We start from the raw sequence: 16,601 nt of genomic DNA, 5'->3' as shown, positions 1-16,601 counted from the left end.
GAGGCCCGCGTACTGCAAAAAAAAAAAAAAAAAAAAAAAAAATGTATCAACCAACTGCAATGTGTGGACCTTGTTTAAATCCTCATTAAAACAAATTAATTAATAAGACATTGCAACATAATGAGACAACTGAAAGTTTGAACTCTGGATATTTGAGGATATTAAGAAATTACTGCTAAATTGTTTCTAAGTGTATTGATGGATTATAGTTATTTTTTAGAGATATATACTGTAATATAGATGAAATTAAATGGTATATGAGATTTACTTTATAATAATGCCAGAGAGTGTGTGTATGTGCATGAAGGTGTGGATGGAACCAGACTGACCAGGAGTTGATAGTTCTGGGGGCAAGTGATGGGAATATGTGAAATTCATTCTTTCTTCTTTATATATATTCAAAATTTAAAAATTCATTTAAGCTTTCAAAATGCTTTAAACTTTATGTAATTAGAAAGTATATTTCTTTTGAGTATAAATTTTATTTTTAATGTTTTTAAGAGAAAGATCCGGAGTCCCAAGGCTCTGTTTCCCTAGGGAATACAGAATCAAAACTGAATGCAAGCAAGTTGCAGGGAAAAGTATATAGTAAAATTCCATGTATGTGAAACACCAAATTTATGTATTTTATGTGTATACACATGCCTAGGAAAAGGTAGAAGAATAAATTTTAAAATGCTAAAAAAAAAACCCAACAACTGGATGCATGTTAGCATTCAAATTTCTGAAACTTTCTCTCAATTCCATAGTGTAACACAGTATGTTCATTACAACTTCTTCATTTTTGCTTTTACTGTTCTAGGCTAGAATGCCCTTCTTCCTCCTCCTCTCTTTCTTTCAGAATCCTGTTTGTTCGTACCTCAATTCCCAAGCATTCCATAAAACTTTGTTTATTTCAGTCTGCAATAATTTCTCCCTTCTGTAACTTTCTATGGCAATGCCAAATTATTTTATTTAACAGCATATAATCTTATATGCTCATTTTGAGTATACTTTTTCTTTCTTTCTACTTAATTATAATTTATTTGAGGGTAATAATTGCACCTAACCCTTTGTTACTCTATTTTCTATAAAAGACTACACAATTCTTTGCATAGAGTAGGCTCTTAATAAATTCATATAGTACTGAAAATGGCTATTTGGTTAATGATTAGTTCTAAATATAGTTAATGTTATGTTAGTGATTGTGCTAGGGCACTGATAAAATAACAATACCTCAACATATAAATAAAAATAAATGATTGTGGGGATAAAATTACTTTCAAGCATAGTATTCACCTTTGTTGTCTGACATATGATATAATGCTAGAGCTTAAAGGTTCTTAAAAAAAATTCAGAGGTAGTCTATAAATTCAGACACTGACTGCGGTTGTAATTCATATAGTTTGGCTGAACACAGACAAAGACTGTTGAACTCCAAAGCAGGTCAGGTTCTTTTACCATTTTAATATGTCTTTAATGTGGTCTCAGAGGTGTGTTTTATGTGATAAACATATCAAGGATATCCAAATCAGGAAAATAATGCTGAAGTACCAGTTTTGCCTTAGCATTATTTATGAGAGAGGCAGGGGTCGGGGAAGCTGTCTAGCAGATAGAGTAAAAGGCCCAAGTATAAGACGGGTTAGGTAGTATTTATACTTCTGTTACTGGCCCTGATGTGACCTAGAGCACGTTAGTTTATAGCTCTGTGTTTCAGCTTCCTCATCTGTGAAAAGGGATAATACCTCACAAGGATGTTGAAAAAGATAATGTTTGTACTGAACTACAAGATACAAGATAGAAAGAATAAGGAACATAGCTTTAAAATTACATCCTTATTATTTTCTGGGGTAGACTTTAAAACAGAAAACATGGTATATTTTGAATGTGTACTCTATGAAAAATATATTTTTCATAGAGTAGAAAAAATTGAAGAATTATTAAATTTCTAATTCTCAATAGATTTCTGAACATTGGAATTTTCCTGTGTGAAAAACAACACCTGAAAATAAACTGTTAATCAAAAAGGGCCAAATCTAAGTTGAAGCACATCACTTTGACTAAATATTTTTCTAAGTGTCCCGTAACAAGAAAAAAATTAACCCTCTAAGGGCTTCCCTGGTGGCGCAGTGGTTGAGAGTCCGCCTGCCGATGCAGGGGACACGGGTTCGTGCCCCGGTCCGGGAAGATCCCACATGCCGCGGAGGGGCTGGGCCTGTCAGCCATGGCCACTGAGACTGCGCGTCCAGAGCCTGTGCTCCGCAACGGGAGAGGCCACAACAGTGAGAGGCCCGCGTACCGCAAAAAAAAAAAAAAAAAAAATTAACCCTCTAATTCCAGTAAGAACTTGTTCCCAAAGAAAAATCAAATGATTCTGTATTGCAGTCATGATATTGTATTTTGAGCCAAAAACACTAAAAATATTTGAAATGCATTAATAGAATCTCAAAGAAAAGCGAATGATAGATCAGTATAAACTCAGCATAGGCATTATAACAACAATGGTTCACACTTATTAAATACCTAAGTCTGTACTCTGGTATGGTACAAATCATTTGACACACATTATTTCATTTGATTTTCTCAAAAATAATATGATGCAGATATTAGTACAATTCCAATTTTACAGGTCAGGAAATTGAGGCTTAGAGAGGTAATTACCTATCAAAGGTCACCTCAGCTAGGAAGTCAGAATCTACAGCATCTGTCTTACTACAGTGTTAGCTAGGAATTAAAACACTATGTTGTACCAAAAGAATGACTGCAAAACAAAAGTTTTACTAATAAAAAGATAAAGACCCAATTCAGTCAGATTTAGAAATAAGTGAAGTTGTCTGTATATAAATTATAACTTAAGTCTGTTTATGTCACCTTTTAATCATGTTACTAATTATAAACCAAAACCAAATAATTATTAAAAATCAAGTCAGAGAATAACACTTGACTTCTTGGTTTCACTTAGTTTTCAGGTGACAGAGTACAGTAAGTGGATGAGTGGTTATTTCAATTTTGAATCATATACAACAAAACAAAACAAATAAACAAAGAACAAATGAAACCAAACTAGAGTTAGAAAACGTATACATCTCAATTATGAGCCAACAGTGTGTCCAACTTTCCAGATCAAAATCTCAATTCTCACATCTTTTCATATAATTGATGTTTTAGAAAATTTTTATGTTTTACAGTTCAGATCAGTTAACCAAGCTTGACAAGACAGCTAAACTTTCTACGGATTAAAGCAAATTAAAATATTTATCAGCTCAGTAATGTCTAATAAAACTAAACTAAAAAAATACCTAGGCTTTTGAATTTCTTCATTGTTTCATGAAATAACAGAATATTGTTATTTCTGATCTAATCTGAACCAGTTATTTGGAGGAAAAAACTGGAACTATAATAGTAGAGTACTGACAATCACAAAACCCTTAAAAAGCCCAACGGGAACAAGATATACTGCATAACAACATTTAAAACTTAACTAAAGAAAATAGTAAATTAAACCCTAACAAATTCTGAAGTTTCATAAATACCTGAGGTCTGAAATAGCAAGGGGAAAAAATATTTTAATATTGACCTGAGTTCATAAAACACATTTTTGTTTGTAAATACAAGAAAAACATTCAATTAAGTCTTTTTTGACCTTTGCAAACTTTTGGAACATCACCTTAAACTTCAAAGAACAACTACTTCATGATTTAAAGAGTGAAGACTCTAACTACTTCACTGATAATTGAGACTGGAATATTTACACGTTTAAATGCTCAACTGCAGGTAAACATTTGTCCTTTTGGGAGAGGCCCAGGTGGAAGGGCCCCATGGCAAAAAGACAATGTTAAGTCCCGGATATCTGACCGTACTGCCAGTGCCCAGTCTTAAAAATACTGCTGGATCATCATTATCATCCTCAGTCAATATTTACTAAGCTCTTTATGACAGCAGTCGCATTAGAAAGTTTATAAAAATCAAGAGTAGCTCAAAGATCTCAGTTTATTGTATCTTGGTCTGTAAGTTAACTTTGATATTTATTTTTTTTTGCAATTAATGAATCAATGTTTCTGAACAAAGGTCTTTATTATTAGCTATTATTTCCATTTATTTTAAATATTTTAAACTAGTTTAGATTCAATAAAACTTTAATACATTTAATAATGTATATATGCAGAAAGAGAAAACATTTATAATGCAAACATGCTAAATAAATCTAATTGTACTGATTGAAGTCTCTTGAAATATGAAGGAATTTTCTCCTTTCATTGTCATTTCTGGCCATAACTAATGTTCATAGGATTGAAGTTTTGGGTTTTTTTTCATACTATGTCATAATATTGACATTCAGTCCAGTAGTAGGGATTGAAGTTTTTAAAAAGGCACCCTTTTCCTCATTAACCTGTCATGGGCCCCCACTTCTACCAAGTGGCAGAAGAATGTTATGATTAACACTTCTTTTAAAGTTTCTAATATTTTTCTTAACATTTTATTTTTTAAAGTGCTTGAATTTCTGAAATGTAAAGTACTTTAAAAAGTAGTTTAAAATATTTGGCAAACTTAAAACATAAAATGAGGTTATCATTTATAGGCATCTATTTCATAAGGTAAGTGAATCTACTTTGGATTATCATTCCCTTATACATCTGATTGTGTTGTAAAGCACAACACTAATAAAATATATTAAAGCGATGAACTTCACTGATATAAATATATTATACACGCACATATGTAGACATTACAGACCTATTTTTCATAGAAGCTTATTTTCTTCTAGGCGTGAAATTTAATTTGTGCAGGTTATTATGAATAAAGGCATTAAAACTTGCAAACTCATTTTTATATAAAAGTAATATATACACATAAAAAATTCAAACACTTGATTAGGTTATGAACGCAAGTTAAAATTTCCTCTCCTCTCATTCACCACACATATAATAAACCTAACTTCTAGACATAGTTCCACTTCTCAGAACACCTGCTGTTGAGTTTCTGATGTATCAGAAAAAATTTTATTGACCATTAAGGAGGCATCAAGCACGGATTCAGGTATAAGATGCAATGGTAAATAAACAAAATCCTGGTCCTTGCAGAATTTAATTTCTCGAGGACAATCCACAAATATAGTATAGTGTCATGTAGGCGTATTTCCATTATTAATGAATTATTAATTTCCATTATTAAGAAAAATAAAGGAGAGTAACAAATAGAGTGATGCAGTGAGGAGGTAGGTTATTTTAGACAGTGTGGTCAGGGACATTTAAGCAGAAAGTGGAGCAAAGTGAGAAGCTGACTTGTGACACCGGGGTGGGGGTGGGAGGTAGATCACTCCAAGCAGAGAAAAAAATGTCAAAGTCCTGTGATGGGAGCATTCTTAGAATGTTTGAGATAATAAGGGAGCTGGTGTGGCTGGAGTGAAGCAAGAGTAGACACATACATGTTAAGAAATGAGGTTAGAGAGGTAGCCAGGGGCCAGTGCATAGTTATATGTATACAACTACTTCTTTTATAATTAAATAAGAACATAAGAACACAACACACATCAGGGGGTCACAAATGTACATGCCTATATGATTAGGGCAGTTGATGTTAAATGCGTGAAGTAGGCAGGATGGAAAATGTGGTAAAATGGTAAATGCATGCCCCTTTTAGAGAAGGTAGCTTCTACGAAGCCTCAGCTAATTGCTGAAATACACAGGTGTGATGGTTAATTTCATTTTACGTGTCAACATGGCTAGGCTATGGTGTCTGCATGTTTGTTCAAAGACCAGTCTAGATGTGGCTGCAAATGTATTTTTTAGATATGATTAATATTTAGATCAGTAGGCTTTGAGGAAAGCAGATTACTGTCCATAATATGGATGGGCCTCATCCAATCAGCTGAAGGCTTTAAGAGAAAGACCGAGATCTCCCGAGGAAGAAGGAATTCTGCATCTTGGAACTCACAACTTCAACATCAGCTCTTTCCTGGTTCTCCAGCCTGCTGGCTTCTCGTGCAGATTTTAGACTGACCAGCCCTCACAAATGCATGAGCCAATTCCTTAAACTAAATCTCTCTCCCTGTATATACACAGTCTATTGGTTCTGTTTCTCTGGAGAACCCTAACACACATGCCACACTAAGGGTCCCCACAGTGGGCAGATCTTTCAGTGTTGTTTTTTTCACTATAAGAAACAATATTGCAAATGAACATGGGATAATGATACTGTTTCCTAAGCTTTTTTTTAATCCTAAATTTCAAGAAAGGTAAAATCCAAACAAATGTTTCTAATAATGATTTTCAAATCTGAACACTGTTGGCCTGGAAAAAAAAAAAGAAACTTTGTTGGCAGATGATACTTTCTTTATCATATGGAGACCTCATCTTGCCCCACACCCCTGCAACTGACTAACTGAAATGGTGAAGTAAGTCCATGTTATCTCCAATCATTTACTCATCATTGTTCTTATTACGTGTATTACACAGACTACCATTCTGCAGAAGAAACTTTTAATCTGAAGAAACTTTCAATCTAGTGTTAAATTTGATTATTTATTCATTTGTTTGGCAAATATTTAATGAAGGCCTATTATATATAAAGAACAGAAGCCCTAGCAGGGAAATTAAGAGAAATATTCATACAACTATTACATAGGTAAGCATGAGGTATGTACTGTGAGAGGGCACTGTGAATAATTATGGTAGTTAATTTTAGGTAGAATGAGATCACTTCTGGTTGAGAAGATCAGAAAAAGATTACCATAATAGTTAGTACTTAAATTGTGTTCTAAAGGCTCAATAAGAATCTGATAGGTTAGAGATGGAGTATTCCAGGGGGAATAAGGTGACTAAAAGAAAGTACTGAAGTGGGAAATTTGGTGGGGGGTGTGTGTGTCTAGGAAAGAGCGAACAGTTCATTTTGAGAGTGCAAGTAATAGTTGATTTAGTATAACGAATATTTGTTGAGTGCCTACTATGTGTAAGGCAGTGTACTAGCATCAGTGACACAAATATGAATGAAACCAGAAGGTAAAAAGATGATTAGTGGAATACTAAATCAGAAAAAGAGGTGGCAAAACAACAAAAACAAAGAGGTGGTGGCAATATCTAGGGTTCATGAGTGTTAGGTTAAAGAGTTTGGAATTTACTGTATAGGTAAAGTGGTATTACTAAATACTGTTGATGGCTGATTGAGAGGTTGAAAATAACGTTTCAGGCATCTTAAGAGGAGTAAAGAATGGAGACAAGTAGATGAAGTAGCTAGAAAAGCCTGGGCATGAAAATATACAAGTCTGGTCTAAGGCAGGAACTTTGCAAAGAAGGAGACATTGCAAGGAAAAATCTAGCAAAATTTGGTTACTAATTAAATTTGTAAAAAGGGACAAGTCAAAGATTACCTATGTAGAAGGCAACAGGCATCTGTGGAACTATAATAATAGTGCCAAGAACAAGGGAAACACTTTACTTTTTTGTTTAACAAATATAAAACTAAATTTTTCTCAAGCTGATAAAAATAATGTTAATAGATGGCAAACTCCAGGATCTATAATTGGCAAGCCCATTCTAACTTTGGACCTTTTGCTAACCACAATGATTAAATGGCAAAATATTTTGTTAAATGTTTTTTTTTAAAAATATTTGTGAAGGTATTAAACACATCAACCTGAGACACTTTATTAATTAATTAATTTATTTTTGCTGTGTTGGGTCTTCGTTTCTGTGCGAGGGCTTTCTCTAGTTGTGGCAAGCGGGAACCACTCTTCATCGTGGTGCGCGGGCCTCTCACTATCGCGGCCTCTCTTGTTGCGGAGCACAGGCTCCAGATGCGCAGGCTCAGTACTTGTGGCTCACGGGCCTAGCCGCTCCACGTCATGCGGGATCCTCCCAGACCAGGGCTAGAACCCATGTCCCCTGCATTAGCAGGCAGGCTCTCAACCACTAGCGCCACCAGGGAAGCCCCCTATTAAATGTTTTTAAAAGAGAAAGCTGGGCCATTTTATAGAATAAAAAAGAGCACCTGAGAGCTATACACGTTGAATTTTAGTCTTATTCTTATAACTTATTGTTAAAATAAGGCACAGAAAATAGTGAAACTCAGTAATGCAAAAAAAAATGTCCGTCTGGATACAAAGTCATAAAGACATAAAATATTTTGTTAGAAATAGCCTCTGTAGTAATTTAATTGTTGTCTTATATGTCAATAAAGCAAAAACTTTTAGAGTATTTTGATCAATGATACTATTAATATATTTCCTTTGCACAGTACTTTACAGTTTTCAAAAAGCATTCAACTAAATCACCTCCCTGATTTTCATAATAAGCAGCTCAGATATTATTTGTTCATAGGTGAAGTAACTAACATACAGGTGCAACTCATTGGTATAAGAAGATAGTTCTTGATTCTAAACATCACTAAACAAAAAAATTTATCTGCCTCATATAAAAGGGCTATAAATTTCACAGAATGTTAGAAGCAGAGAAAGCCTCAAGTCCAAGTTAAAGAAATTGAAACCTAGATAGCTTGCAGCTTGCCTACATTAAAAAAAATTTGATCAATGGGAAAGATGGAAGAATTCAGGTACTCTTTTGTTCTTTTTATTACTGCTTTGGCAGTATGGTACCTTGACACAGCTCCATGATAGTTAGTCCTTATAGAAAATATATATATGACAAAATGTTTATGTCTTTGGGCAGTCCAGTTAGCACAACTGATTAGAACATAGAACTAAGAGGTCAGGATCGAGTGTTCAACCCCTCTTGATGAGGGATTTGCATTGAGAAAAATGTTGCTTCATGGCTAGAGTTTGCATGCTATCATCACTGCTGATTGTCTAATTGATGTGTAGTTCTGACTAAAAGAACACATAGTTGAATGAAAAACTATCACCATCACACACACAAAAACAAACCCAACCAGTTCCTAGTGACAGTCAGTAATATTTCTGATTGCTAAGGATAACATACATACAGACCAAAAAATGGACAAAAGAAGTAAAAAACACCCACACTAAATAAAATTTATAAAAAGAATGTAGAAAATAAGCACTTCACCCTCTTTTTGAGTGTATTTTACATGGCTTCTATCTTTATGGCTTCTGTGACTTTGAAATGTAGTATACCATGAACCCAGTAAGTAGGATTTATTTTTAGTCCTGTATTCACTATGTCAAACACTTAACTATTCTATTTAATTACTTTAAAAAATACCATTACAATTATAGGAAACATATCACCTTAAAATATGAAGCACACTATTCAATATTTTTGGTCTAGAATGCAAAATTTACCACGTTCTGAAAGGCATCACAACTTCTCACTTGGAATTACACAAAACATAAAAAAAATTTAAAACATAATCTGCTACTATTACAAGTATATTAAATCCTAGTCTACTGGCACTAAACAACAGGATAATTCTTATCTACACAGTTGAATTTATACTTTCTTTAAGCAAAAGGAAATATAAGGAAGCACTATAAAATCAGCAAACATTGAAACTTAGGCTTTCTCTTGATTAGAAAAGAGTTTGTTATTATTATGCCTCCTGAGCTTAGGAATGCAGCACTACAGGTTTAAAGAACGGGAAAAGATCATTACTAAATACAAATCTAACTCTTAAAAGTTTAAGATTCTTCCCTGATGAAACTGTTTAGACTAATGAAGGTGTTGCAAATGAACTGAGCATTCGGCACAAAGGAGGTACCACGACTGTACTAATAGCACTTTAGTAATATGTAAAATTTATTTTAAAGCTTCACATTGTTATTCCTCTCCTGCTATCCTTTCTGCTTTAATGTGAAACAGCCATCAGTTATAATGGTAAGTTTAGTATCCCTACCCATTCACCTCACTTGCCTCTGTCTCTAAGTGTGCCAAAGGACACAAAAGGCCAACATTTCCTTTTCTTAGTATTCAAAGTCTTCTAAAACTCAAAGGAAACAAACAGAATAGAGAAACCTCGTAATATCAATACATACTTCCATATTCCTTATTTCCATTCAGGGAAATGGAATGCTTATAATAACAGTAGCTCTTAGCATAACCCAGCAAAAGAAAATGATTTTTGGAAAAAAATTTAAAAAGAATAAGGTCAGTATCACCAATTGGTAGAAGTAAAGGCAAGGTAGAAAAAATGTCATCAGCATATTTTAATCTGCTCCTAACACTAATAACTGATCACACATCCTCTTCTGCTTTGGCTGCTGGAAAGTCTGAGAGCCAGACTTATTCTCGAGGCTTATTCTTTCCCTGTTTCATGGTATACATGCAAGCTGACTTACTCCTGGCTCTAGCTTACTGTCCTATTCCTAGATTTTTCTCAGTGTAGTTTTTCTTAATCATTGATGAATAACTTTCTTTGACATGACAAAATACATGTATGTATGTATGTATATATATATTTGCATGTAAAACTGATTTGCATAACTGAAAGTGTATTTTTTCTTAAACTTTAAAAAATCCATTATCTATGATGACATACATACAAACATGCAAACACACATGAAAATTACAGAATTAGTCTTGGTTTTCTTCACAATAAATATGGAACTTTTCCCTTGTCCTCTATAACAGAGGAAACTTTGAAGAAAAAATGGTAATATCTCTATGAATTTGTTGTGTTTCACGTATGGATTTGTAATCACCATCTATTCAGGTGTGTAAGAAATATTGTTTACTTTCACTTAAAGCAGAATCTGAGATTCCAGGAAATTTAAGCTTTGTTGTTTTGGGTAATTGCCTCTTCCTTCCTAGGATTCTACATCCCAGGGATCTTACTCCTGTTCCATTTAAAATAAATTTCTGTATATCCTCACAGTATGTTCTCTATACCTTAAAAAAAAGGAACTATTAATTGTGAGCTTAAATTTATTAACATTCACAGCTATTCTTATCTCCTTCACTCCTGTCTATAAGCACAAGGTGACCATCTTCCTGTTCAAGGCAAACCCTTCTGCAGATTCTCAATTCCATCTCTTTCTAAATTTGGGGGAATTCTGTTCTCTCTGTTGGCTCCTTCCTATGTGCCATGAACATGCTCAAGTGTCTGCCATTTTTCAAAATCAAAAATCAAAATCCTTAACCCACATTCCTTTCTTCTCAACTATCATTAACATCTTTCTTATTCAAGTTTATTCAAGGATCACTTTATAGTCCAAATTTCTATGCTTCTTTCCCTCAAATCACTCTTGAACTTACAAAAAACTGGCTTCTATACCTAATACTCTATTAAAACTACTCTTGTAGAGGTCACTAATGACCACCTAATTTCAAACAAAATGGATACTTTTTGCCCTCATCTTACTTAACCATTCAGAAACATCTGACTTTTTAAAAAAAATCTCCATCCTTGGCTTCAGTGATATCACAGTTTTTGATTCTACTCTTACCTCACTGACTTCTTGTTGTAAAAATAAGTTTATCTTAACATTAGTTGAGCACTAACAACAAGCCAAATACTGTGTTAAGAGCTGTAAATACTTAAAATAACTCTGTAAGATACGTACTATAATTCTCATTTTACAAAAAAAAAATGGTCTTGGAGAGGTTCATTCATATAAGGTCATGCAAGGGAGGGCTGTCAACTGCAAATCCCTGTAGCTTAACGACATCATTAGCAGATTTTTTTAAAAAAAAGTAGCAGTGAGAGGGGTCCTTGTGAAGCTTATCTTTGAGCCAATAATTGTTAACTCTTTATTTAGAAGCGGTTATTTAGCTCTGTTAGATTCATGTAGATTAAAAAAAGTCTTTGAAAGATAACTGTTTAAGCTTCATAATTTTCAAAAATCTTTCAATAATCTTCTGCAATTCAGCAAAGAGAAGGAGCATCAAGAACCGGTATCAAGGTTTGTTTTTCAGTAAGTAATGTCAATTTTTGCAAGGTTATCGCATTGCTCTCAGCATTCTCAGACGCTGTCACTTTAACAACAGAGCACCTGCTGTCCTATCTCACAAGGATGGCAGGAGAGTTTTCCATAAAAACTCTCCCTATCAATGGGGTGAAACTACTACATACCATATTGCAATATCCAAGGTCTGGGCAAAAATCACACATTATTCATAAGTCTTAATAAAGGGTTTAATAAATGCTTCTATTATTCTACCAAGAAGCAACCCTAATTTAATGCAGCTAACTGAGCAGTTACAGTTGAGAATTCACTGGTGTAAAATACAGATGAAAGACTGTTACATTTACCCTCTTAAAAAAAAAAAAAAAAAAGGATGGGACGTCTTCAACTGCTATCAGGGTTCTGCTTGCCTACGTGCCTACTGATTCTAACTGCAAGCAAATGATTCCCCACAGGCAGTCATCCAACAAACATCCTTGGTATTTGATAACCGTATTAGTTTCCTAGGGCTGCTGTGACAAAGTACCCAAACTAGGGGGCTTAAAACAACAGAAATTGGGCTTCCCTGGTGGCGCAGTGGTTGAGAGTCCACCTGCCGATGCAGGGGACACGGGTTCGTGCCCCGGTCCGGGAAGATCCCACATGCCACGGAGCGGCTGGGCCCGTGAGCCATGGCTGCTGAGCCTGTGCATCCGGAGCCTGTGCTCCACAACGGGAGAGGCCACAACAGTGAGAGGCCCGCGTACCGCAAAAAAAAAGAAAACAAAAACAACAGAAATTTATTGTCTCACAGTTCTGGAGGCTACAAGTCCAAAATAAAGGTTTCTGCTGGGTTGTGTCCTCTTTGACAGCTGTACGGGAGAATCCTTCCATGCCTCTTCAACTTTTGGTGTTTGCTGACAATCCTTGGTATTCATGTGCTTGTAGATGCATCACTCCAGCCACAAGGCTGTCTTTGCCCTGGGTCTTCATATAGTCTTCCCTCTATGCTTGTGGCTCTGTGCCCAAATATCTACTTTCTATAAAAACTTCAGTCATGCTGGGTTAAAGCCCATGCTAATGACCTCATTTTAACTTGATTAGCTCTGTAAAGACCCTATTTCCAAATAAGATCACATTCTGAGGTACTAGGGGTTAAGATTTCAATATATTTTTTTGAAGGACACAATTCAACCCGTAACAATAACCAATTACTGTATATGCCAATAACATTGCTCCAAAACATGGGTTCTTCACATGAGGGTGGGAAAAAATTTTCATCTTTATTTTTCACTCTCATGTAAATACAGTATTTCCTACAATTATGAACACAGGCAACAAACTATACTAGTATTATTAGTGGCTCTTGAGAGTTTACGCCATAGAAACCACTGGTATTTTCATGTCACATTTCAGTGTTTGCAGTTATCCTCAAAATACCATTTACAGTCATTACTACTTTGAAATTACAGTTTTTTAATAGACTTGCTGTTAGATCTAGTTATTTAATTATTAATATATTAATAATGTATTAACAATGGCACATGTATTTTATTTCAGTAAAACTGATTTTGATTTAATTACATTTTATGCACTTATATTTTAAGATGGGGACTAAATTTTAAAAAAATCTTTCAATAACCTACAGCCCCAGTTAGTGAATTCTTACATTTCAGATGAGGTTTTAAAAATCTTTGTATTAAAAAATATGCAGGGCATTGTACATCACTTTTCAAACCTTTTTTTTCTTTAAACTATGATCCACTGTGAGAATATATATTTTAAATATAGCCCAAGACACAATCTTATTTCTCTCTCACACAACACAAAACTGAAACAAAAATATCACAAAACAATATTTACCCTTTCTGCACTCTGACATTTTCTATTCTATTTCTTTTCATTTAAAAATGCCAGTGTGACCTACTGAATTAATTTCACAACTATTCTTGGAGCATAAATTAAATAAGTCTTAAAAATCCTTTAGTGGCCTTCCTTTAGAAACTTCTCATACTATGATAGGTGAAAGGCTATTATTAACTGCTTTTCATGTACTATTTAAAAAATGTATGCCATCACTTTAGAGGTGCCATTTAGATGAGCAAATTGCTCAAGAGCTAAGCAGCTTCCATTTAGACAACTAGCTAAGAGTTATGTAAATTTTATAATTCCCATTTTATAATGGGAGCCTAAACTTATACTTTACCAAATACAGGAAGGAAAAAAGGTACAATAATTAATATTTTAGGCCTGAATCATTCTGAAACTACAAAAATGTCTTAAGTGAATAATGTTTAATTTCATTGAGGTATTTCCTCATTCACCACTATAAAATTAGGTAGAAACATTTCCCAAACTAACATTTATTTATGCCTAGGATAAAAAGAATTTTACCTGTAGTAAACTCGAAGTGTCTGGATTTCTTCTTCCAGTTTTTTGTATTGTTGAACTGCAGTTTCTCTGGCTTGTTGCATAGCTAACAACTTTGCCTGCAATTAATATTTTAAGAAACTTAATATTAGTTTGATACATTAAAATACAGTGCTATAGTATGAATAGAAGTCTTTAATTTCTGGGAGTTTAAAACCTATCATATTTTTAGTAGTGGTTCATAATTTCCCACAAAATAATCCAATTATATTAATAACAGAAATACTAAAGACATGAACATATTAAATTTACCAACTTTGCTCATTACTAAACTTCAACCTTATTCATCTGTATCATCAGATATATGCCTTTCTGCAATGTTTAACTTTATACACGGAATTCAGAAAGTGGAACGTGGGTTCAGAGCATTATCTAGAGATAAGCGCAGTGGGTGTTTCACATATAAATTTTATGTGGCTCCGCTGCCTGATTGCTAGATTTTCTTTTAACTTTATTAATAGAAACTCAGAAAATTCTAAATATGTTAAGCCATCTTTGATATTTAACATGAAAAAAAATACACAAGACTACAACCTGATTCTTACAGATACGATTTAACCTCTTCAATTCCTTTTCTGCAGAAAAAAAAAAAATCTCTAAAGGGAGAATGGCAGCAATCTTGAATGTTAGAAATATTTTATTCAAGGGATGTTATTGTTCTTCTCTGCCTATAATATTCCAATTTTAAAGAGTCTTAATCAGTTTTTCAATAGGGTTCAAACTAGTAATTTTAAAAGAATTGCTACCTTCCAACCATCATTCCCACTGAATTTCAGGCATAGTCAAAAAGAGTTATCAACCCAACTTTTAAAGTATGGTACTGGTAAGTCAGATTTCAGTTTTGTTTATTCAAAGTTTAATTTCCATGAAAAGGCTATCTTTCACTTTAAATGGTGTTTGATAGATAACACAAAGCAAACTGGTATCACATACCTCACAAACTACACTAATTGTAATAATTAAAAAGTAATCAAAAGTTGGGGGCAGAAATTCACTAATTTTGCTGAAATCATATGACTTCACTGAAATTATTTTCTTGCATAAGAATGAAGTCACAAGACAAATTGTGAAATCTGCTCATAGGAAAATTAATGAGTGTAATATAAATGAACATTAGACAATGCCACTTTTCTATTTTAATAATGCAGAATTATAAAAGCATGCAGCAGTTTAGATCTTTGTATATAAAATTAGGCACTAAATTAATTAATTAGTTCTCTATCTGGGCTAGCAAATTTTAACAAAAAGTTACTTTTTAATTAAATTTAAGATGCTTGTATGCTTGCTTCAACATGTCACATTCTAGAATTATAGATGAAACAGTCTCAAAAATTATTAAAAAAGCATGTAAAGCTGGTTCTTGATGCCAATAATTAACAGCTTTGCCAGTTTTCAGTATACTATAATATGTGATTGAAATGGTAACTTGGAAGACCAGATACCCAATGCCACTAATAACAAATCAAAAAGAACTGCCCAAAAAAGATATATCACATTCAACTTACAAAACATCAGACATCCTGTTGCATGTAATTTAAGAAATATCAAATATTTGACAGGTAATTGAGAATTTGCTAAATAAATATGTGACAATGTTAAATACCTTAGATGATTATTTTGAAGATTTTGTACCTGGTACTTCTGCAAAAAGCGAACTTAAAATCCCCCAAAAACCCAAACCAAGAAACAAAACCAACACTGTTCTAGCTGGAAAAAGTCATAACGAAGATTCTGCCTAAGAAATTTCTACAATGAAAATGAGATCATGAGAACTGTAAATTCCCGTGCTTTGGTAATAATGAATATTTCACTTCTCTTCCTATATTTAGTTGGCTACGAAGATTTGGTGTTGCTTCATAGCAATCCACTTAATTTATTACTTCCAAATGCCTAATCTTGTATCTAGGCCCTGGTGACTATGTTCAAAGTTATTATAAACTTTCTGGCATTACAAGCTCCTTCCGCTACTTTATCAGATATACGCTTACCTGGTCAACTTTGCTACAGTGATCCTGCTCAGTCTTGGTGGCTAGGATGAACTTCCTTCTCCACTACCTCAGGTATATCTGATCTAGATCGTTCAAACAGAGTAGTACATCCCACTAGGCCCAGAAGAAAACTGAATCTTGATGAGGTCATTTGTATCCTGGATCCTGGTATACCAGACAGATCTAGATCCATTTCTTGGACTTCCTGGGTACATAAATCTTTTTTTTTTTTTTTTTTGGCCTAGGCTAGTTTGAGTTGGATTTACGGTATATGCAATGTAAGAAAATTTAACTAACTTAAATGTGCCACTTACGTCTACTGCATTTCCTACTTCCATTATTAATATCATATAATTCCATCACATTATGTCAAAAATATATTTCATCTCAAAAACAAAAAATTAGCAAAC

The 16,601-nt window shown here is 33.8% G+C and overlaps 1 protein-coding gene across 3 annotated transcripts in view; it reads right to left on the bottom strand.

The window, feature by feature from the left end:
* The window catches only part of MIPOL1 (mirror-image polydactyly 1), a 304,827-nt gene that overhangs the window by 83,954 nt on the left and 204,272 nt on the right, over positions 1-16,601 (bottom strand). For all 3 annotated transcript variants that reach the window (XM_027111099.1, XM_027111097.1, XM_027111098.1), the window contains exon 11: positions 14,168-14,262. In XM_027111099.1, the coding sequence (XP_026966900.1) occupies positions 14,168-14,262 (95 nt within the window). The remainder of the gene's footprint in view (positions 1-14,167; positions 14,263-16,601) is intronic.

The sequence above is a fragment of the Aethalodelphis obliquidens genome, unplaced genomic scaffold (genome assembly GCF_003676395.1).
Source record: "Aethalodelphis obliquidens isolate GAN/ISIS:26980383/991018 unplaced genomic scaffold, ASM367639v1 scaffold10, whole genome shotgun sequence".
Classification (NCBI taxonomy): Eukaryota; Metazoa; Chordata; class Mammalia; order Artiodactyla; family Delphinidae; genus Aethalodelphis; species Aethalodelphis obliquidens.
Note: the sequence above shows the minus strand (reverse complement) of the source record. Positions and strands in the feature narration are given on the sequence as shown.